The following is a 23,559-nucleotide window of genomic DNA, read 5'->3' as shown; positions in this document are numbered from 1 at the left end:
GAAATTAATTTTACTGAACTGAATTTATTTTTACTGAACTGAATTTATTTTTACTTAATATTATTTTTTTAAGGTGAATAGAACAGGGCCTAAGGCCTAATAAGTTTAAATTAGTTCATGTAAATTCAAATAAGATAAGATTAGATATATTCAAATAAGTAAATATCTGATAAATTGAACACAGGGGTAAGTGAATTTGATTACGTAAACTATTGTACACAAATCCTCAAAATCAAGACCAGAAGACCTCATTCACTAGGCAAGTATGCATAAAAATTATACTTCTGTATATATAATCTAAATCAAACTTGATGATGAAAAGGTTACTGATAATATATTGCCATAGACATGCCAATTTAGGATAAAATATACATATAATTCGTCATTTATTTAGCTAATAAAACCCATCCTTTATCTTTCATAGATCCTTTTCTAGATAGTAAATTTTCTTATTTTTTACTTCTTGATAGATTAGGTCACGGTTTTACGAGAAGACGTTTCTAATCTCCTTCATGTATCTTATTTTTCAAAAAAAAAAAAAAAAAAAAAAATCTTTCATAGACTAGTTGACTTTTCAATAAATTTCACTAACCAATTATTGTATGTAATAGTGCTGACAAAGTGACAATTACTCATCGATATAGTTTATTACCAACGAAGTTTTATTGAAACTCGATACAATATTTATTTTTTACATGTTGTCCATTTACGAACGTACAACTAAAGATTCAAATACTTTCAACATTAGTCCAAGTAAATTAATTTTACCTTGGTCACCAAGTTAATTAATTTAATAATAGTGGTCAAACCAAGTTTATATACAGTATGAAACTATGAATACATGTATATTTTTGACGTATTGGATATTTTATGAACTTGTTCACATGGATCATTGTTGGGCACTGCAATTAAGGGAAGACTAAGACAATTAAGAACATATCAACTTTGCCCTTACTTCCACGAGATTTATTATTCTGCACTTCTGCTCCCATTGTCGGTCTATTTTGTTCACTACTTCCATGCATTTTTATATTTTGCAAGGGAAAAAATTATCATGTGACAGTATCTTGATCGACTTTGTATGCTCGGTGTTTTTTACTACTCGTAATTCATATGATATTACGATTAAAGTTGCGTATATATTGTCAAAATTGTGAATCAAAACAGAGAAAATAGCAGAAATAGTTGTTGTCTTCATCATTCAATCAATCAAGCTCAAGCTTCAGCTTGGAGCAAAAAAGGAGGAAGTTTGAGAGTTCATTATTACAGAGAAAAAAGTGTGTAAGAAGAAAAATTGAAAATTGAATTAGAAATTAATGCTGACAACCAACTAATTAAAGAGGAAAGAAAGAGCACAAAAAGTGTGACTGCTGAGGTGGAAAAGTTGTTATAACAACTTATGCCGAGTCAGTTGGAGAGCTCACAATACTTGATCTATCTTGAGTCTGGGCTGGGCCTGTGTAGATGGACTGAACAAAAGGAGCTTGGCTAGTATTCTCAACACCCCCCCTCAAGCTTCAGCTTGGAGCAAAAATGGAGGAAGTTTGAGAGTTCATTATTACAAAGAAAAAAGTGTGTAAGAAGAAAAATTGAAAATTGAATTAGAAATTAATGCTGACAACCAACTAATTAAAGAGGAAAGAAAGAGCACAAAAAGTGTGACTGCTGAGGTGGAAAAGTTGTTATAACAACTTATGCCGAGTCAGCTGGAGAGCTCACAATACTTGATCTATCTTGAGTCTGGGCTGGGCCTGTGTAGATGGACTGAACAAAAGGAGCTTGGCTAGTACTCTCAACACCCCCCCTCAAACTTGGTTGGGGACTGAACAAACCAAGTTTGGCAAGAAGCTCATTAAACTTCTCTGAATGAAGCACCTTAGTAAGAACATCAGCAATCTGAGATGATGTAGGCAAGTATGTGAGCTGAATCAAACCCTCTAGAACCTTTTCACGAGTGAAGTGGCAGTCAATTTCAATATGCTTAGTCCTTTCATGGAAGACAGGATTTCTGGCAATGTGAAGAGCTGACTGGTTATCACAGTGCAAGACCACAGGCTGCAGATTGAAAACACCAAGTTCACCTAGCAATCTGACCATATGAACAACCTCAGAAGCAGCACTAGCCATGGCTCTGTACTCAGCTTCAGAAGAAGACTTAGATACAGTAGCCTGCTTCTTTGACTTCCAACTAATTGGAGATTGACCAAGCTGAATAACATACCCTGACACTGATCTTCTGGAAACTGGACATCCTGCCCAATCAGAGTCAGAGAAAGCCTGAAGTGTGATCTGAGCAGAGGCCTTGAGCAATATACCCTGACCAAGTGTACCATTGAGATACTTGAAAACATGTTGCAAAGCTTGCCAATGTGGTTCTCTTGGACACTGCAGAAATTGACTAAGATTCTGAACTGTAAAGGCCAAATCTGGTCTTGTGTGAGTGAGAAAGTTAAGTTCTCCAACAAAACTTCTATAGAGAGTAGGATCAGAAAGAAGAGCACCATCATCTTGAGTGAGTTTAAGATTGACAGGTAAAGGGGTAACAACAGTTTTAGCAGAATCAATTCCACTAGCAGCCAGAAGTTCCTTTGTGAATTTGTGCTGAGTAAGAACTACACCATCTGGAACATGATTGACCTCAAGGCCAAGAAAGTAATTCAATTACCCAAATCTTTAATGCTAAAGATCTTGTGAAGATGCTGTTTCAAGGATTGAATACCAGACACATCATTTCCAGTTAAGATGATATCATCAACATAGATGGCTGTTATGGTCATTTTATCATCAACAAGTCTGATGAAAAGAGAGTAGTCACTCTTGCACTGAGTAAAGCCTTGAAGAAGTAACTCAGTAGTGAGTTTAGCAAACCACTGTCTAAAGGCTTGCTTAAGTCCATATAAGGATTTCTTTAGTTTACACACCTTTGGACTAGAACCAGAAATAGAATATCCCTCAGGTAGAACCATGTAAATGTCTTCATGCAAATATCCATGCAAAAAAGCATTGTTCTCATCCAATTGAAACATATCCCAGCCCTTACAAACAGCCAAAGCAATGACAATTCTTACAGTAGACATTCTGACTACAGGGGAGAAAGTTTCATCATAGTCAACCCCGTATTTCTGAGTGTAGCCCTTAGCCACTAGTCTAGCCTTGTATCTCTCAATGGTGCCATATGCCTTGAGTTTAACCCTGAACACCCATTTACACTGTATTGGTTTCTTCCCAGGAGGTAAGGAAACAATATCCCAAGTATTGTTTTTATGTAAGGCATCTAATTCCTGTTTCATGGCATCTAACCATCTGGGAATTGAGCAGCTTGTTTATAGGAAACAGGCTCAGATAAAGGTGCTGAGTGAGCAACAAAAGCTCTATGTTGAGGTAAAATAGATGAGAAAGCAACCAAATTGCACCAGTGAGAAGAAACAACAGTCATAACATAATCACCAAAATGCTTGGGTGGCTTTCTAGGCCTTGTAAAAGCCCTAATTTGTGGTTCAAAATGAGGCAGAGAAAGAGCATCATGAATGTCAACAACATCAGTAGGAGAGAGAGAAGGAGAAGAAGAAGGAGAAGAAAGAAAAGAAGAAGAAGAAGAAGGAGAAGAAGGAGGAGAAGAATGTGATGTATCTGTGTTATCATCAGAATTTGTGGTGAAAGGATCATGAAAGAAGGAAGGAGAAGCAGAAGAAGGCATAAAAAATTGGAAGGGTGAAGAATCAGAACTATGTGCATCCCTCATATGATATGGAAAATGCTTCTCAAAGAAGACAACATCTCTAGAAATTGTAACTTTAGAAGTTGCAAGATGCAAAACCTTGTATCCCTTCTGACCAATAGGATACCCAATGAAAACACAAATATCAGACCTAGGATCAAATTTAGATCTATGTGCCTTGAGGGTAGACACATAGCAGAGGCAGCCAAAAGCTCTCAGGTTTGATAAATCAGGTGGAGCCTTGAATAACTTTTCATAAGGTGAAAGATTGTTTAAGACAGATAAAGGCATTCTGTTTATCAGATATGCAGCACAAAGTACACATTCTCCCCAAAATTTCATAGGTAATTTAGCTTGGAAAAGAAGGTTCTAGCTGTTTCCAACAAGTGTTTGTGTTTTCTTTCCACAACTCCATTTTGTTGTGGAGTGTCACTACAACTCTTTTGATGTTCAATGCCAAAAGAATGATAAAAATCAAGAATAGAACCTTCACAAAGTTCTTTGGCATTATCAGTCCTTATGCATTTAATATCAAAGCCATATTGATTCTTAACAAATGTAGCAAAATCCCTTAGGACAAACAGAATTAGACTTAAACTTGATCAACTTGATCCAAGTCATCCTTTTATAATCATCAACAATGGTTACAAACATATGACAACCAGTAGATGTCTGATGAACATAAGGACCCCAAAGGTCTACATGTATCAGCTGAAAAGGTACATCAGATTTTATTTCACTGCTAGAAAAGCTTAATCTATGTTGTCTTGCCTTAGGACAAATTTGACAAACAACATTATCAGAACCTTTTACCTTAAGAGCAGGAAAGATAATCTGCAGTTTAGGAAAAGGTATATGACCAAATCTAAGATGCCACAACTTTGCATCATTAATAGATCCTAAAGCAATATCCTGAGCAACAACAGAAGCAATGTGACTCTTATTCTCTATAGAGGAATAAATCTTCAAGGGAACAGTCTCAGATTCAGAAAACTGGTCAGCAACATATAATCCTGAGCACAATCTACCAAGAACAATCTCTTTGGTCTGGGAAGACCCCTGTATGAGACATTCATTTCCAGTAAAAGTCACAGAACATGAGTTATCCAGACACAATTTATGCACAGATATCAAATTGAAATGAAAATCTGGAACATATAAGACATCCCTTAGGGTTATCTGACTATTTATCTTGATTGTGCCTATATGTGTCACTAGTATCTTTCTACCATCAGGAATAGTAATACTATTGTCTTGACTATGAAACTCAGTGAATGTATTCAACATTTTGAGATCATAACAAATATGATTTGTAGCCCCACTGTCTATGATCCAGCCAAAATTAAATTGAGATAAGAAACAGAATTTACCTACAAATAAAGCAGCATTGTTGGAGCTCTCACCAATCAGAGAAACTGAATTTTCAGATTTTGAATCCTTCTGTTTGGAGATGTAACTCATGATAGCATTCAATTGTTCCTTAGTGAAAGGAGAATCTGTCTCAGAATTGTCATCATCACCATGAGCATAATGAGCAAATTTCTTTGGCTGATGAGGTCTCTTAGAAGGAAAACCATGCAGCTTGAAACATTTATCAATTGTATGATTTGTCATCTTACAATGATCACAGAATAAATCTCTTTTCCTGTATCCCATATTCTGTCTGAAAGAAGGATAAGAATTTACCAAATTGAGGATTCTGATGCGGAGGTTTATAAAATTTCTTTCTTTCTGCAGCAAATGCCATTGTTTCAGAAGAATGTCCTAACTCACTCAACTGTTTGTGTCTTTCTTCTTGCAACAAAAGATTGTAAGCCTGATTGATAGGAGGAAGAGGCATCATCATAAGAACATTACTCCTCACTTGCTGATAACTAGCTTTCAATCTCATCAGAAATTGAAGAAGCCTTTGATCTTGCTGTATCTTCAAGTACTTCTTAGTGAGATTACAGGTGCAACCAGAATAGGTGCAAATAGGCAAGGGACAAACATCATCAAACTGATCCCAGAGATTCTTAATTCTGGAAAAATACTCAGGAATGCTGTCATCCTCTTGATGAGCAGCAAATATCTCTTCCTGAATTGAATACATTTGAGCATTCTAAGTTTGGCCATATCTATCTTCCAAATCCTTCCAGATTTCATGAGCAGTCTTATAGAAGAAGACACTCTTAATAATAAGAGGACCTAGAGTGCCTAGAATCCAACCTATGACCAAATCATTGCACCTAACCCAGGCCTTATACTTAGAATCCAGACTAGGCGGTTTAGGTAAGCTACCATCCACAAAACACATCTTATTTTTTGTAGAAAGGTGCAAAATCAAAGATCTCTTCCAAGAGCTATAATGTTCTTCATTAAACAGATCAGAAACGACCTTCAAACTGGTATTATCAGCAGGATGTATGTAATACACAGAACAAGGATCCTGAGTAGGTTCTATAAATCGACTAGCAGAATTCATTTGATTTTCCATGCCTCAAAAAACAAGCAAAAACACCAGAAAATAGCTCGAAAGATCACAACAATTCAGCAGTTCAGAAATCGCAACAATATCTCAACAGATCGAACGATTCAAAAGAAATTACTTCGTAATCAACAAACAAATTCTCCAAACAGAAAAACACAGAATCCTCAAGAATAACATGCAATCGCCGAAGAAATTGAAGATGAAAAATAGACAGAAATCTCAATTTTAACAATCGAAGAAGAAATCGAAGAAAAAATACCTCAAAAGAGAAATCCAGAAAAAATACGAAGAACGACGTACTCCAGAAAGTATGAAGAACAACAAACTCCAGAAAATACGAAGAACGACGAAGAACAATCCAGAAATGCAGCGGAAAAACGATCGATCAGATTATTGCTCTGATACCATGTCAAAATTGTGAATCAAAACAGAGAATATAACAGAAATAGTTGTTGTCTTCATCATTCAATCAATCGAGCTCAAGCTTCAGCTTGGAGCAAAAATGGAGGAAGTTTGAGAGTTCATTATTACAGAGAAAAAAGTGGGTAAGAAGAAAAATTGAAAATTGAATTAGAAATTAGTGCTGACAACCAACTAATTAAAGAGGAAAGAAAGAGCACAAAAAGTGTGACTGCTGAGGTGGAAAAGTTGTTATAACAACTTATGCCGAGTCAGCTGGAGAGCTCACAATACTTGATCTATCTTGAGTCTGGGCTGGGCTTGTGTAGATGGACTGAACAAAAGGAGCTTGGCTAGTATTCTCAACATATATTAAATACTATGTAAATGCGAGCGAGTAAATAATATAAACAAAGGTTCGCTAGGTCGAAGTAATGCCATACGAAGTGCATATATGTATGTCATGGATTGTGACGAGTATGTAGTGCATGAAAATAAAAACCCTAACCCCTAACCAAACTCTTATCACCCTAAACCTTAACCCCCAACACTAAACACTATCCATACACCTTAAGATTGGGGTGAACGAGTGAAGGAAGAGTAAAAAGGCGAGAGAAGATGAGATATTGGCAAAGTGTGAGTGTGTGACAAAATACATGTAATTGTGGAAGTAGCTACTAAGGGCCTCTTCTGATTGACTGAACTCAACTGAACTAAATATTCTATAAAGAGAAGGAAATTAAGATAAGAACTGAACTAAACTGAACTTATTGGAGCTGAACTGAAAATAAACTAAAGAGAACAGACCATAACTATGACAGTAACTATTTTTTTTTTGAACAAAGCCCCAAAAGGGAACTCAAATAACATTACTCAACTGAAGATCAGAGGAAGCTAAAGTACAAATATGTTTAGGAGAATTTGACATCCAAACTCTCCTGTCAACTCCCCAATGTGACACATGAGCAAGCTCATGGGCCACCTTGTTACCTTCTCTACTTACCCAAGCCCAAGACACATGTATAAATTTGCTATTAACTATCAGTTTTTAGTTTTGGAAAATTGTAAACTAATAATCCCACCTTTACCCCGTCTTCCATAAATAATCCCACCTTTTGAAATTTCAGAAACAATCCCACCTTTGACAGGGATCTTCCACTAATGATCCTTTTGACCTACAACCTGTTAAACCGGTTAATAATTTTTTTTCTTAGTCTTTCTCCTTGGACCACCAGTCCACCACCATTCCACCCACGCAGCTCCTTCACTCACCATACCAGCCTACCTGCTCACCACATTGACACCTCACCTAGCACCAACAACATGCTGCTGCCCTTCTCCCACTTCACCACCAGCGGCAACCGAAAGCAGCCGCGCTACTACTGCAGCCAACAGCCATCGCACCAGCCACGACTCACGCACCTTTCTCACAACAAATTCGCAACAGAAGCTCACAACAAGCAACCAGCTTCTGCAACAGCCGGTAAACCACCGCCTAACCCACCTCACAACGCCGCATCAACGCGCCACCAATGCAGCCCACTTACAACCGCCGGACCTCCAATTCAATAGCTGCAACATCAATTCACACCCACAATTCAGCCCCTAAATTAGCCCCAAAAATAATTTAAAAGAAATATCAAGGGTCAATTTTGGGCTTTGAAGCCTGAAAACTCCATCCCCAGCCCCTAAAAACCCGACCCATCCTTGAAAACCCAAACCCTAGCCTCGAAAAACTCGACCCCAGCCACCTTCCTCAAGTTAGTGAAGGAGAAGAAGAAGATACGAAGAGATCATTGAGAAGTTGAGATTAAGTCGGACGCCTAGGTTGGGTTGCCGAGGAAGGGAGGCGGCTGCGACAGTGATATGGAGGGGCGGGGGTGGGGCTAGCCCCGATAACAATGGCGGGGGTTAGGGGTTTTGTTTTTGTTTTTTTTTTAATTATAAAAAATAGAATAAACCAACTAAAAGTCGACACGTGTCTCATAACCTAGTAAAACCGGTTACCAAAATAATTTAACCGGTTATGGATTGTTAGTGGAAGACCCCCGTCAAAGGTGGGATTGTTTCTGGAATTTCAAAAGGTGGGATTGTTTATGGAAGATGGAGTAAAGGTGGGATTATTAGTTTACATTTTTCCTTTAGTTTTTAGGTAAGAAAATTTATCAACATTTTTTTTTGACAAATTATCAACATTTCTTAATCACGCTTCAATAGTAAACATTGTAACTTTTTTACTACTAAAATCACTATCAAATACCTTATCATTACCTCGTGTTTTCAACTTGACGACCCATTAAAAAGTTAAAAACTATCCCTAAACTTGGTAATTTAATTAAAGTTTACCTAAAAGTTACCGCCGAACACACCCATTGACATAATTCTTACAATTAAATTACTATCTTCGTTAACTTTTAATTGTAACTTTGAATAATAGCCCAAAGTTATTAATTGGGCTTTAAAGTGAAGAGCCCACATATTGTAAATTATGAGTACTACATTAAGCCCATAATTCTGCTCATTTAATTGCGTAACGAGTCAAAACACTCAAATTGTCATCATCCATTTAACGGATATACCTTATGACTAAGACTAACCTCCATCTAGTCATCTATTTTCCCACTTTTCTACAACACTTCAAAAATTAAAACACTTCTCTTTATTTCATCTTTCCCGCAAATCATAGGTTTCGAAACCCTAGAAATTCAACTCTAATCAATTTTCAGAAGATGAAGATTATGGTTGCAATCAAGCGAGTCGTCGATTACGCCGTCAAAATCCGAGTTAAACCTGATAAGGTAATCATCTTAAACTCTCATAGAGTTTCAATCATTTGCCTGATTATTGAGGTTTGATTATTTGTTGGCATTCAATTATTCTGGATTACCTTCATTCAACAACTAAAAAATATCTAATTGGATGAATTTCATGATTTATTGGATGAGTTTTATGATTAAATTGTATGATTAATTTGATAGAGTGGGTATGAATTTTATGAGTTAATCAAGTGAATTGTATGATTAATTTGATTTTGTGTGATTTGATAGAGTGGGGTGGAGACAAAGAATGTGAAAATGTCGATGAATCCGTTTTGTGAGATAGCGTTGGAAGAGGCGCTTCGAATAAAGGAGGCTGGTTTGGCGTCAGAGGTGGTGGCAGTGAGCATGGGATCAGCGCAGTGCGTCGATACATTACGTACGAGCTTAGCAATGGGAGCTGATCGAGCCATACACGTCAAATCAGTATCGGATCGTTTGTACCCTTTGAATGTTGCCAAGTTGCTTAAGGCTCTTATTGATGTTGAGAAGCCAGGGCTTTTAATTCTTGGCAAACAGGTTGATCACTCATTCTTAGTGCTTTATTAGTTCATTTTGCATTTGTTTGATGTAATTTCTGTTGCAATTTTTTTTGATGATGCAAGGGTTAGAATTTATGAATTAGAAGAGAGATTGTTGGGAATGACAGAGGTTAAATTTTGGGAATATTTGATTTTGTAAGTAGGAACTTAAGTGTGACTGTTCTGTTCACCTTATTTTCATTTATTTCAGAATAATTAAGTTAGGTAAGGGTTAATAAGTTCAGATAAGATAAGTTCAACAAAAAATAAGTTGTGATAAGGGTTAATCTAGGCTACCCAAGTTCAATTTATAACTAAAAAAAGTTCTAATAAGGGTTAATGAGTAAAAATCAGGTGAATAAAATGTACCCTAATTAGTGCTTGTAGTCTGATCGTTTTCGATGGTGTTGTGAGGAGGAGAGGATTCAACAACGGCGTATGGTAAGACTGTATTGAAAGGCGTAGTTTGGCTTATGTGTGTCTTCAGTGGCTTTTAGATTTTAAGGATTGAGATTCTTCTTTGATTCATTATTTTGAAAAGGTATATTGTATTTGGTAAGACTATAGTGAAAACGTAGTTAGGCTTATCAGCTTATGTGTGTTTCCTGTGTAATTTAGGTTTTAAGAGTCGAGATTCTTCTTTAATTGATAGATTAGTTGTTGGTATAATTAGAGAGTATCCGGGAACTTATATATGAGCATACTTTATTCATCATTAGTGTTGCTTCTAGGGGAAGAGAGTTGAGTTGAAGATTTGAATATCAATTGTAGATATTTTGTTATTTGGGATGGATAATTGAGGGGCTCTTGTTGAAGTATCTTGAATATTAGTTGTAGATATTTAGTTATTTGGGATAAATAAATAAGGGCCTGTTGTTGAAATATGAGAATGTGTAATGGAGACCCGTTTTCCTTACCAGGGTTTTTATAGATCAGGTAGCTGCACGATTGTGAGTGAATATTTACTTGACGAAAGTAAGGTACTTAGGTAATTGAGCTCAATTGTGTTGAGCAGATTGTGAGATGGTTTACTTAAATGTTTGTTGATGAATGTTCCAAGATTTTTTTTCAATTCGACAAATGGACATGCCTTTTGAATTTGATATAATTGTTTTGATAGGCATTTGGGGAATATATACATACTTTTTTTATATATTTTTGGAGCAACGGTGACAAAGGATGTCAGTTTGATGATTCTTTATATTTTTCACTGTATGAAGTAGAAATATGTTTATATCTCAAAAAGTGAATTCCATATAATGCTTTAATAATAAAACAATTTATAACAGTAATTATTTGAAGAATAAGCCACTTAGGCTTTCTGTTTTATGCAAAATAGTAACTATTTGGATTTTGATGGGAAAATCAGGATGATTGGGAGTACTTAACTTGAACACATTTTGTAGCTATCAACTACTGATTTTCTCATGTCGTTGCAACCATGCTATATTATTAATCAATGAAATGAGGTGATGTTATATTCATCTAGGAGATACATATGGAGGGGGTGTAAAGCTTGTGTCTGGTTGCTTTTAACACTAGCTATATTGTTTTATTATGCCTGGATACGCTTTCCACAGCTTTATGTGGAAGTATGCTCTCATTCAATTCCTTTATAAATTTGTAGTACATATGAAAATCTATTAAGTGCATTTAAAAGCATGTGTCTGAGGTTATTGTTTTTATTGTGTATTGTAGGCTATCGATGATGACTGTAACCAAACTGGACAGATGGTGGCAGGACTACTTAAGTGGCCCCAAGGGACGTTCGCTTCAAAGGTATTGCACATTTATCTCAAGATCACAACTAAGTTGAATTGCCTATTGTCATTTATCGTCAATGGCATAGCTTCATTTACACATTGCTTACTTTATATATCTTCGGTATTCTATCCCCTGCATTATTGGCTAGTAAAACTATTACGAAAGTTTGTTAATTTGTGAAATCCAGGACTGCTTACCTTCTTTGTTTCTGCCCCGTAACCTAGAAATTTATTTGTAATTTATTATTCATCAAAGGCTTGTAATCCATTTAGAACTTTGGATCTTTTCATTATAGCCTGTCCATATCATTCTAAAGTAGCTCTTAAGTTCTTTCACATTGCCTCACTTAGGGAAGTAAGTTATTTTGTTAATGTTCTAGTTCCCATAACCATTATCTTGCCATAATGCCACTTGAATTACACCACGTGATGTTGGCACACCTTTATCAAATCATACCTATCTTGTTTTATGATTTCAACTTACCCAAGTCATGTGGTTGGCTTTTGCAATGTTGTCATGGTTGTCTCTTACCTTGTGCTGCTCAAGTCATTCCTTCATCTTTCTACATTTTTGACTTCGCTAATTATTATATTCCCTCATCCTCCTACATTTTTTTACTCGGCTAGGTATACTATTTATCTCCACTAATGTCCCTATGGCTTCAGCAATTTTGACTTTATACCACTGTGATGCAGTAGCGATCCCACTAGTAAAATGTGACATGCTGCCTCCAATCATAAAAGGTGATACGAAAGTCAAAAGGATTGTATTTTTGGTGTAAAATGAATTATAGAACTTTAGAATTTAGACCAATCAGCTACACATTGGTTAACCGCAGTTGATTGATAGACTAGGACAGAAAATGTTGGTCTATGAAAGACTACATAGACCAATCAGCTACAATGAATATACAGCCTAAGAACCTAACACCAGATAGCTGTCAAGAAGGTGATATGCTAATAAAGGAGAGAATGAACCACAAGTAATTAATATTGAAGATTTAGATTGTAAATTGTAGCGTGTAATTCTCTGCAAGGGTATCAGGGTGTATGGGTTGATGTGAATAATCCAAAGGGAAAGTATAGAAACTGAATTTTTTTGACCAAGGGACACGAGCCTAGACTGAAACAAACCTGGAATAGTTTTTATAGACTAGAATTTTAATAGTTTTATTAAGGTTGATCGATATAAAGACTACGGTTTTTCACGAGTCACATTCTGTAGTTAATCGTAATTCGCTAAGTATTGTTGTGATGGAGAAAAGTGGTTTGTACTCCCTAATTCGATTCTCTTGTATGTGTAATAGATTCTCTAATCTGCTAGCCTTCAGAAACTGTACTTTGGAGTGCTTAATTGACTGGGGTTATGGATATAGTGTTGTAGTTGGATCATGCTGTTGAAGTGTGAGCCATGGGAGTCCACTAGTCCCGCATGGGGAAGGTTCTTTGTACCAAATTTTATAAACATGTGCAATGCTTTTTGCTGGAACATAGCTAGGAGGTGGCTTATAGTTGAATTGGATTGATTGACCTTCATTTGTGAACTGTAGAGTGTAGAGCAGAAAACTGTAGAAAAGTTTGTTTTGCTACCAACCTTCTTTCTGGGTTGCATCATAAATTGGAAAGCTGTAATTTATTTTAAAAAGCTCATCAAATAAATTTTCTTATATAGTTATATGATCAAAATTTTCCCCCCATTTTCAACTTGTGCTTTGTTTATAGTAGGTTGTGCTGGACAAGGAGAAACAAACAGCAACAGTAGACCGAGAGGTGGATGGTGGTATTGAGACACTATCTTTGGACTTACCAGCCGTCATTACGTGAGCATCTCATCCCTCTTTACTTTTTTCCTTACCATTAACTTACGGCAAATAAAATGGTAAATGTTAGTTGCATCTCATGATCTATAAATCTATAATGCTTATCATTTTATACAGAAGCAAAGGCAGACAATGGATTTTTGGCTATAAAGTTGATGAGCAGGACTCTAGATTGATTAGTCAAACTTGTTAGTAGAGTGGGCCTCTAAGATTCTTTTGTTTTTCCATGACAAAGAAAGCCAGATGTTAAAATTGACCTTGTCTATTGCTTTTGCCAATGGGCAAAAATCTCAGGCCTTATTCTCTAAGTAGCCGTCACAATTAGAAACAAAAGTTTTGATGTTTAGTTTTAACAAACTTTACTAATACTATTGAAAAAAACTTTACTAACACTATTACTTGAATATTTTGTTGTGAGTTTAAACATACTATATTACTAAACTTTGGCATAGAACTCTTTTGCCTTTGATGCCTTGAGTTGACTAAGCTTGCCTTGCTCCTGCATATAATTCAGTGAAGATTTCCCCCCTTAAAAAGTCAATAAGAATCTAGCAGTATAGAATTTTCTTTAGCAATTACAGTATTTGTATTATTGTATAGATTCAGGTGATCTCTAAGGCATGCGTTGCCATTGAGGCCTAGGTTAAGTTTGCCTTGCTTGCAAACTGCATATGTGTATGAATGTGTTTTCTTGAATTAGACTTATCTGGTGCAGATATTATCGAAATTAGTCACCAAGAATCTAGCAGTATACAATCTATTTGATGGCCTGATCACATATATGTATAGATTCTGGTGCTTCTTTTCAAGTTGATGCAATGTATATTTGAATGAATCTTGACCTGACTTGATTTTGACGCTTTTTATTTTTGGGTCGCAGTACCGATTTAAGATTGAATCAGCCCAGATATGCGACACTTCCCAATATAATGAAGGCAAAATCAAAGCCAATAAAGAAAGTGACTCCTGAGGAGCTGAATGTCCAAATAAGATCTGATTTGGATGTGGTCGAAGTATCTGAACCTCCAAAGAGGAAAGCAGGGGTCATTTTGTCTTCAGTGGATGAGCTGATCGACGAGCTTAAAAATGAAGCCCATGTCATTTGATTACCATTTCGACATATATATTGTTCTGATTCCCCAAGTTGTACATGTTCCCTGGGATTGAATTTTCCAGTTGAAGCAGAGAATATATGTGCAGAATCACTCCCATCCTGTATGTATGTCTTCTATCATATTGGCCTTTGATAGTTTTATGATCATAGTCATTGAAAGAACTGAATCTAGTTAAGCAGCAGTATTTTGTTAGACCTTGAAAGATGGAAGTTGGTATACAACAAAGTATTGAGTTTATGTGGAAAATTGTTCGCACTAAAGTTGAGCAAATGAAAACCAAACACGGCTTTGGGTAAACCTAGGGTTAAAAATAAAAACGATTAAAATACAACTTTAATCATCCCAACTTTGCTCAATTTACTCTAAATAATCCCAACTTTCGATTATTCTGTATTGATAAACTTTTATATGGTGTGGCTAGCCACAACTTTTTTTCAACTTTTATTTTTTTGTTTTCTTACTTCTTACTCTTCATTGTATTTCCCTTCTCATGCTTTTCTCTCCCCTACGCTTCATGAGAATAATTTCTCTTTTCTACCTTCCATGGTGATGATTGGTACAACATACAAACAAATTCAAGCAAGAAATTTACACAAAGAGCAAGTAATTTGAAGCCACCAAATTGATGTTTAGGGGTTTTACGTGTGATTTTCGGCAAAATTCTCTAGCAACTCCGCAACAAAAGCTTAAAAACAGGGTTGTTGGGTTGATTTGGTGGAGTTGGGGTTGTTCGTCATCGTCGTCTTCTTCAACGTCATTGGAGTAGCTTCGAAAGAGATTCATTGAAGAAGAAGATGAAGAAAAGGGGTTACTCGATCGGTTAGTCAAGAGCTATTTGGTCATGGGTTACTCGGTTGGTTAGATTTTACTTGGTTAGAGGTTACTAAGTCTGTTAGGGTTTACTATTCGCGATCCAATTTGCTGCTCTATTTGCTTTTGTATAAACATGGTTAATATCTTATTGCTGAAACCTTTGTAGAGATCGAATATCGGCGATGATGTGATTGATTTGCCATGGAATGGACCAAACTCTTTTGATTGCATTAATTACTACGAGATTATAATCCCGCGTTGAAGAGCGAGAAGGATGCCTTTTTGGAGAGCTGTTGCTTCCGCAACAAAAATAGTGGTGTTGCCAAGGTTGAAGGTGCGAGCTGCAATAAGGTAAACAGACAAACAGTGATGTCTCTAATGATGACACCTGCTGCTGTTGAGTTGGTATTTGAGTGAACCGTCAAAGTTGAGTTTGAAAGAGTTTAAGCGGGGGTGTTTCCCAGGAAACCTAGCGCCGAATGGAATGGATGGGTTGGTGGTGGGTATGGTTTTGGGATCTCTGCATAGGTGACCTTTAGAGCTGTCAATTCAGGTAAACGGGTCGGGTTTGGGTAGGTAAGAGTGGGTCGGGTCAACTCAGGTTGGGTTAATTCAGATTAATTCCATAACCTATGCGGGTCGGGTTTGGGTTGGGTCATGCTTGAGTCGGGTCACATCGGGTCATACTTCTTATCGCGTTTGGGTCGTGTTTAGGTCGGGTTAAAAACAGGTCAGGTTACATTCGGGTCGGGTGAACAATAGGTCGGGTTTAATTCAAGTTTTCAAGGGTTAAAACGGGTTTGGGTAATTCTCGGGTTCGAGTCGGGTTCAAGTCAATAATTTGCGGATTAGAATCAGGTCGGGTCATTCTCGGGTTTGAGTCGGGTTCGGTTCAAGTCAATAATTTGCGGATTATAATCAAGTCGGGTCATTTTCAAGTTGGGTCATTCTCGGGTCCAAGTCGGGTTCGGTTCAAGTCAATAATTTGCGGGTTATAATCAGGTTGGATCATTTCCATGTTGGGTCATTCTCGGATTCAAGTCGAGTTATGTTCAAGTCAATAATTTGCAGGTTACAATCAGGTCGGGTCATTTCCAAGTCAAATCATCCCGGGTTCAATTAACTATAAATAGATAATTATCATTTTTATCAAGCTAATTATTTCCTTTGACTATAATATACTTCCCCTGTTCTTTTTTACTTGACCTATTTCTTTTATCACGCTTGCCAATGCAAAACTTTAACAATCAATAACTTTAATTTTACATAAGTAAAAATTATAAAATTTATATATTATTGATAGTACTTATTGAGACGAATTCAAAAAGATCCTACATGAATATGTTTTTCCTCACATATTATTCACAAAAGACGATCAAAGTAGCGGTGATAAATAGTGTAAAAGTCAAAGCGGGTCAAGTAAAAAAGAACGAAGGAAGTATATGGCAATATACTAGGGAACTATAGTTTATAATTTAGGAAGATAATTATCTCCTTTGACCATACAACAAATCTATATGCTATATTTAACTCTTAAATCTGAGGATGATGTACCTTTCTTTTGTTGGCTAGGACCGACTTGGTCTCCCAAGACAAAATGCTTTGATCAACAATAATAAGGTGGTCTAAATAGCATTTAAGGTGATTTGAAATTGGGTCAGGAACAATTTGGGTTGAATTTAGGTCGGGTTAATAACAAGACGTGTTGATTTCGAGTCAGGCTAGTAATAGATCCGGTTGAATTTTTGGGTCGGGTTAGTTATAGGCCTGATAAAATTCGGGTCGGGTCAATAACAAGTCGGGTTGAATTTGGGTCAGATCAATAACAAGTCGGGTTGATTTCGGGTCGGGTTTGTAACAGGTTAGGTTAAATTCGGGTCGGGTTAGGAACGGGTCTGGTTGAATTCAGGTCAGGTTTGTAACAAGTCGGGTTAAATTCGGATTTTGACGGATTAAAACGGGTTTGGTTCAATTTCGGTTCAAGTCGGGTTCTGTTCAGATCAATTATTTACGGGTTACATTCAGGTCGGGTCATCTCCAGGTCAGGTCAATAACAAGTCGGGTTAATTTCGAGTCGGTTTATTAACAGATCGGGTTGAATTTTTGGGTTGGGTAAGATATAGGTATGGTAAAATTTGGGTCAGGTCAATAACAAGTCTGGTTGAATTTGTGACAGGTTAATAACAAGTCGGGTTGATTTCGAGTTGGGTTTGTAACAGGTTAGGTTAAATTCAGGTTGGGTTAGAGCGGGTCGGGTTGAATTCAGGTAATGTTAGTAACAAGTTGAGTTAAATTCGAGTTTTGACGGGTTAAAAACAAGTTTGGGTCAATTTCGGTTCAAGTCGGATTAGGTGCAAGTTAATTAAATTGGTCGTTGTAAACCGATAAATCAGTGCAGGTTGTAAACCGGTAAATTGGACGTTTAAAAGCAAATTGAATGGTTCAACACACCCAATTGGACTCCCAGCGGGTATTAAGAACCATGGTAAACATTTCGGCAATTTTTATTTCCAGGCGAAAAAAAGTCAAAAAATTCCAAGTTTGAAGGCTAATATCCACACTTTTTTCAGAAATTTTGGAGGTTTCAGGGCCCGGTGTCGAAAAGTCTTGATTTTTTATGGGATATATCTCCGGGTCATATAATGCCGTGTGGAACCATATATGATCATTATTTGTTGTCATAAATGTTGGTGGTAAGTTGGTCGTTTAAAGGCAAATAGAACAGTTCCATCCACCCAATTGGACACCTGGTGGGTATTGGGAACCATGGTAAACATTTCGGTAGTTTTTTATTTCCGGGCGAAAAAAAATTAAAAATTTTCAAAATTGAAGGCTAATATCCACGCTTTTTGAGAAATTTTAGAGGTTTTGGGGCCCGGTGTAGCAAAGTATTAATATTTTAGGGGATACATCTCGGGGACATATAATGCCGTTTGGAACCATATATGATCATTATATGTTGTCATATATGTTCGTAGTAGGTTTGAGTTAATGAAATTCGTGCAAGTTAGAAACCGGTACTTAAATTGGTCGTTTAAAGGCAAATTGGATGGTTCCACCAACCTAATTGGACTCCCGGAGGGTATTAGGGGCCATGGTAAACATTTCGTCAATTTTTATTTCCGGGCGAAAAAAAGTCAAAAAAATTCCAAAATTGAAGACTAATATCCACGCTTTTTGAGAAATTTTTGAGGTTTCGGGGCCCGGTGTCGAAAAGTCTTGAAATTCTAGGGGATACATCTTGGGGTCATATAATGCTGTTTGGAACCATATATGATCATCATTTGTTGTCATAAATGTTTGTGGTAGGCTTGAGTTAATGAAATCGGTACAAGTTGTACACTGGTAAATTGGTTGTTTAAAGGCAAATTGGATGGTTTCACCCACCCAATGGGACTCCCGGATGGTATTAAGGACCATGGTAAACATTTCGGCAATTTTTATTTCCTGGTGAAAAAAGTCAAAAAATTCCAAAATTGAAGGCTTATATCCACGCTTTTTGAGAAATTTTTAAGATTTCGAGACCTGGTGTCGAAAAGCCTTGAAATTTAAGGATTACATCTCGGGGTCATATAATGCCGTTTGGAACCATATATGATCATTATATACTACCTCCGTTACATATTAGTTGCAACTTTTGCCATTTTGGGGTGCTACACATTTAGGGGTGTACACCGGTCCAAAACCGGACCGGACCTGGACCGGACCGGTTTGGATCGGGGACCTGAATTGGGTAATTATGAGGACCGGGGACCGGACCTGAATTAACAGGTCCGGTTCCGGGCCAGACCTGAAAAATCAGGTCCGGTCCGGGTTTGGACCTGAATGGTCCTGTTTTGTGTCTTTTTCGTTTTTTTTTTAATACAAAACCTGCTGGACCTGCATATGGACCTGCATATGGACCTGTTTTGTGATTTTTAGACCTGTTGCATAATTTAATAATTACATACAAACCAAAATTATCAATTACAAAACTACATAAAGTCTATAAAGTCCCGATTCTGAAACACCAAAAATACAAATGAGTCCACCGAAAATACAGATAAGTCCACGAAAACTCATAAAATTACATAAATTCTCTTAAGTCTCAACTCTCAAGTACTAGGAATACATAAATTCTCCAACGAGTTGTTTTCCCTTTGATCGCGTGATTCACACTAATGAGTCCACGAAAACAACTTCATCGTCTACATCGTTAGATTCACCACGTTGCACCTCTAAATAAAATACAATATAGAATATATTAATGATTGATAACAATGAAATAATAAATTTGGTGTAACAAAATTTCAAATACATAAAATTATTACTACCTTTCTCTATTTCCTCTAACTCTTTCAAATTTTCTTCCACATCAACAATTGGCACTTCCTTAGCTCTAAGCCAATCTTGTGTGCAAAGTAACGCTTGAACCATCTTCAATACAAAAATATTACACAAATATGTATAAACAAAGTCATATTAAGATATAAACAAACTTGATTTTATAAAATAAAAAGATAACGATGCATTACCTTAGGAGTTAAAGAACTCCGAAATGGATCTAGAGTACGACCTCCCGTACTAAAAGCAGATTCCGATGCAACGGTCGACAATGGGATGGCTAGTATGTCACGTGCCATGCGATTAAGAATCACATAACTCTGACCATTCTTACCCCACCATGTCAATGCATCTTGTTCTTCCTCCTCCGGCCCTAATTGATCATTTAAGTACCTATCCAACTCACTTATCGCATACCCACTTGTCCCCTTCAATCGTTTTGCTCTTTCTTTTAGTTTCCTCACATAATCGGAACCCACTCCTTTACTATTATCAATATCCATTGACATATTATCTCCACAATCTGGAATATTAGAAATAGCATACATTTTTCTATATTCCTCAAATAAAGAGTAAGCGAACTCCTTCACATCATTAGCAAGTTTTGTACCCTTTTCCGGTCCATGCATATCCATTAGTGTCAATTCAACAATGACCATCTTAGAGTGAGGGTCGAGAAGAAGAGCAACATAAATGAACTTATTCATCTTATCCACATCCCCCCAATACTTATCAAACTTTTTTTTCATTGCAATGGCCATGGCTTGAAAATTCAAGTCCTCACTTTGTTCCCAATTATTCAACATATCATACATAGAAGCAATTTCTCCTAAACCTTTATTAGCTGTCACATAATGGGAACCAGAAATTCGTTTAGTTAACAGATAAAACCCCTCTAGAAACAAAACCAACCTCTCCACTTTTTCCCAATCTTCGGGTTCGGGAGGCCTTTCATTGTCATTCAAATCCTCTCCATCAGGAAGAGATAACCCACTAAAAACACGTCGAAACTTCAAAGCCGTTTCCAACATTATGTATGTGGAGTTCCAACGAGTGGGGACATCAAAGGATAAAGAAGATTTTGAATCTATGTTTGCTTTTTCACAAGATCTTTGAATCTAAGTATTCTTGCAGGGGAATTCTTAACATATTTCACAGCATTTCTAACTCTATCAATGCACACACCATGTTCTCTAATACCATCCCACACAATTAAATTAATGATATGAGCAATGCATCTAACATGAAGATTTTTTCCATCATTTATACATCCTGTTCTTCTAACCATTCTACTCAAGTGTGCACAAGCAACATCATTTGAAGAAGCATTATCAACAGTGACAGTAAAAAGTTTATCATCAATACCCCAATACTCTAAACATGCCTCAACTGCTTTTCCAATAGCCTCTCCTTTATGACTAGAAATTGGACAAAAATTTATGATCTTTTTATTCAATTTCCAGTCATTATCAATGAAATGAGCTGTAAGACACATATAATTAATTCTTTGTATTGAAGTCCAAGTATCAGTGGTCACAGAAATTCTTTGACATGTCTTAAACATTTCTCTCAATTTCTCTTTTTCACTATAATACAACTTTAAACAATCACGAGCAATGGTAACACGAGATGGAATGTGAAATTGTGGACATGCAACTTGCACAAAGTGCCTAAAACCGGGTTTTTCCACATGCTTAAATGGTAACTCATCAACAATAATCATGTGAATCAATGCCTCTCTAACATCATTCAAGTTAATAATCCTACTCCCACACTTTAATTCACTACTCTCATGTTCTTGATCAAAATACAATTTAGTTTGCTTTTCTTTGCCCTTTTGTTTTTCTATATTAATAGGATTACCGAGACATGATTCTGCATGGTTTTTAACATTTTTTGAACCATTAAGATTACCATCATCAGCAAAAGTTTTAGGACAGAACTTACATTCAGCTCGTAGTTTTCCATTCTCGACGTACTCTAAGTAATATTTCCAATACTCAGCTTTCCTCTTACTTTTTCTGTTCCATATATATTCCCGCCCCGCTTTTAGCTTCTTATCAGGAGGCAAAGTAGATTGCAATTCTTCCATATCCTTTTCAGAAAGTGGCTGTGACGTTTGTTCAGAAAAAGAAGCAGACCGTTTGGATTGAGAGCTCTCCATCTACAATATAATTATATACAATATAAGTAATTTTAAAGTAACAATTATATACACATACCATTTTATAAAAAAATTTAAGAGCAGCTTACATTGCAAGAATAAGAATCCGTGGTTCCTTGACTTCCTTCACTCCCTGCAAGAATAAAAACAAAAATAAGAACCCCTGAACTACACACAGGTTAGCCAACTTATTTAATCTTAATAATCTGAGTCCATACTTTTAGCAGCCTAGCAGGAATAAACACAAATTTTAAAGTATAAGTTAGCTTAAAAAGTGTCCATATATACACATTAGAAATATCAATACACATTAGAAATACTTTCAACTTTCTGAAATTTATGTTAAGAAAAAAATGAGAGAACATTATAAACCTTTAACTTCCATTTAAAAGGTTTCAAAAAAAAAAAAAAAAAAAAAAAAACTACAGTGAAGAGGGTTTAAGTATTTCATACAAGTTTTTCAAATGTAAATAGAGTTTCTTGTCCAATTCTCCTTGAATTCATACCTTATAAATTAATGATGCAAAATTTTAACATTGGGAAAAATTGTTTTCCACCATTCACAAACCAAACAAAGAAAAATGGAAAAGATGAGAAAATTATTTTCCAGGAAAACATTTTATCTCAAACCAAAACTAAAGAACAAACAACTACAAACAAAAAACTTGTAGGTTTAAACTAAACTACTACAAATTGGAAAAATAAAGTTAGGTAGAAAACTAAAGTTGAGTTCGGTTGAAAATGTGCACTTAGTGGCATATTACGTCATATAGGATCCACATAGGAATTTCTTCGATGCCAATTGATAATGTTTTTAACTTTTAAAAGGGATGACACCAGCTGAAGGTCATAGGTAATAACATGTTTCAGCACTTGCATTTAAAAGGCGGATAGCAGGGAAACCGTAAACTCAACAGCCTCGCATTCTAAAAAAAAAAAATCATCATTCTTCTAAAAAAAAACCACTAAAATATGCCTGAAAACAGTCAAAAATCAAGAAGTTAATTATTTTGAACTAAAATGGATCCTCTTAATTATCATCAATATGTCTAGGCCAGAAGTTTTCTTCTTCTTTTCCTCTTATCCCTCCTTACAAAGCCTCTTCAAACTTACCTTGCTTACTGCAGCATTGATCCTTTTCCTTGTATTATCCTTCAAGACGTACTTATATAAGCTTGATAATTGCTACCTCATTATTCTATTGATCGAATTGGTAGTGCAGTATGGGCAAAGGCAGCACTTCCCCCTCATTACCACCCTCGTATTCTCTTTCATATGTCCAGCTCCTATATTTCACTACTTTTACCCTTCTATCATACTCCTCTGTATTTGGCCTTCCTTCAAGATCTTAATCTGTCGGGTTTTTTGCTGCAACAGGACCAACAATAGGCAAAACCAAGCACCCCATATCCACTCCCGACAACCCCATCAACATTCACAATTTTCCATCCAGCCATCCCAAAAACCCCAGCTCACCACCCCAACCCACCCCACCCCACCCCACTGCCACCCCTTAACCCTTAACCCCCACACACCAGAACCGTACCACCGTAACCCACCATAACCCCACCCCAACCCACCCTACCACACAAATTTTCGCACTAAATTAATCTTAATAATCATAATAAACACAAAAT

The 23,559-nt window shown here is 36.4% G+C and overlaps 2 protein-coding genes across 2 annotated transcripts; one reads left to right on the top strand and one right to left on the bottom strand.

The window, feature by feature from the left end:
- Nucleotides 1-5,819: 5,819 nt before the first annotated feature.
- On the bottom strand, nucleotides 5,820-6,194 carry LOC110693109. The gene has a single exon (XM_021870233.1). It carries the CDS (start codon nucleotides 6,192-6,194, stop codon nucleotides 5,820-5,822), a length of 375 nt encoding a protein of 124 aa, XP_021725925.1.
- Nucleotides 6,195-9,165: 2,971 nt separating this feature from the next.
- Nucleotides 9,166-14,868, top strand: LOC110693068 (electron transfer flavoprotein subunit beta, mitochondrial-like). Its single transcript, XM_021870197.1, has 5 exons — nucleotides 9,166-9,385; nucleotides 9,635-9,922; nucleotides 11,623-11,703; nucleotides 13,413-13,507; nucleotides 14,388-14,868. Exons 1-5 carry the CDS (start codon nucleotides 9,317-9,319, stop codon nucleotides 14,611-14,613), a joined length of 759 nt encoding a protein of 252 aa, XP_021725889.1. The 5' UTR covers nucleotides 9,166-9,316; the 3' UTR covers nucleotides 14,614-14,868.
- Nucleotides 14,869-23,559: the final 8,691 nt, after the last annotated feature.

This window comes from Chenopodium quinoa, unplaced genomic scaffold (genome assembly GCF_001683475.1).
Source record: "Chenopodium quinoa cultivar QQ74 unplaced genomic scaffold, ASM168347v1, whole genome shotgun sequence".
Taxonomy (NCBI): Eukaryota; Viridiplantae; Streptophyta; class Magnoliopsida; order Caryophyllales; family Amaranthaceae; genus Chenopodium; species Chenopodium quinoa.
The sequence above is the reverse complement of the archived record's forward strand: the minus strand, read 5'-3'. Positions and strand labels throughout refer to the sequence as shown.

What these genes read in the sequence shown, in the direction of transcription:
- LOC110693109 (XM_021870233.1), bottom strand. Translation starts at nt 6,194, where the DNA reads ATGGAAAATCAAATGAATTCTGCTAGTCGATTTATAGAACCTACTCAG.
- LOC110693068 (XM_021870197.1), top strand. Translation starts at nt 9,317, where the DNA reads ATGAAGATTATGGTTGCAATCAAGCGAGTCGTCGATTACGCCGTCAAA. An exon ending in TCCGAGTTAAACCTGATAAG is followed by an intron (nt 9,386 to 9,634) that starts GTAATCATCTTA and finishes GTGATTTGATAG; the next exon opens with AGTGGGGTGGAGACAAAGAA. An exon ending in TTTTAATTCTTGGCAAACAG is followed by an intron (nt 9,923 to 11,622) that starts GTTGATCACTCA and finishes TGTGTATTGTAG; the next exon opens with GCTATCGATGATGACTGTAA.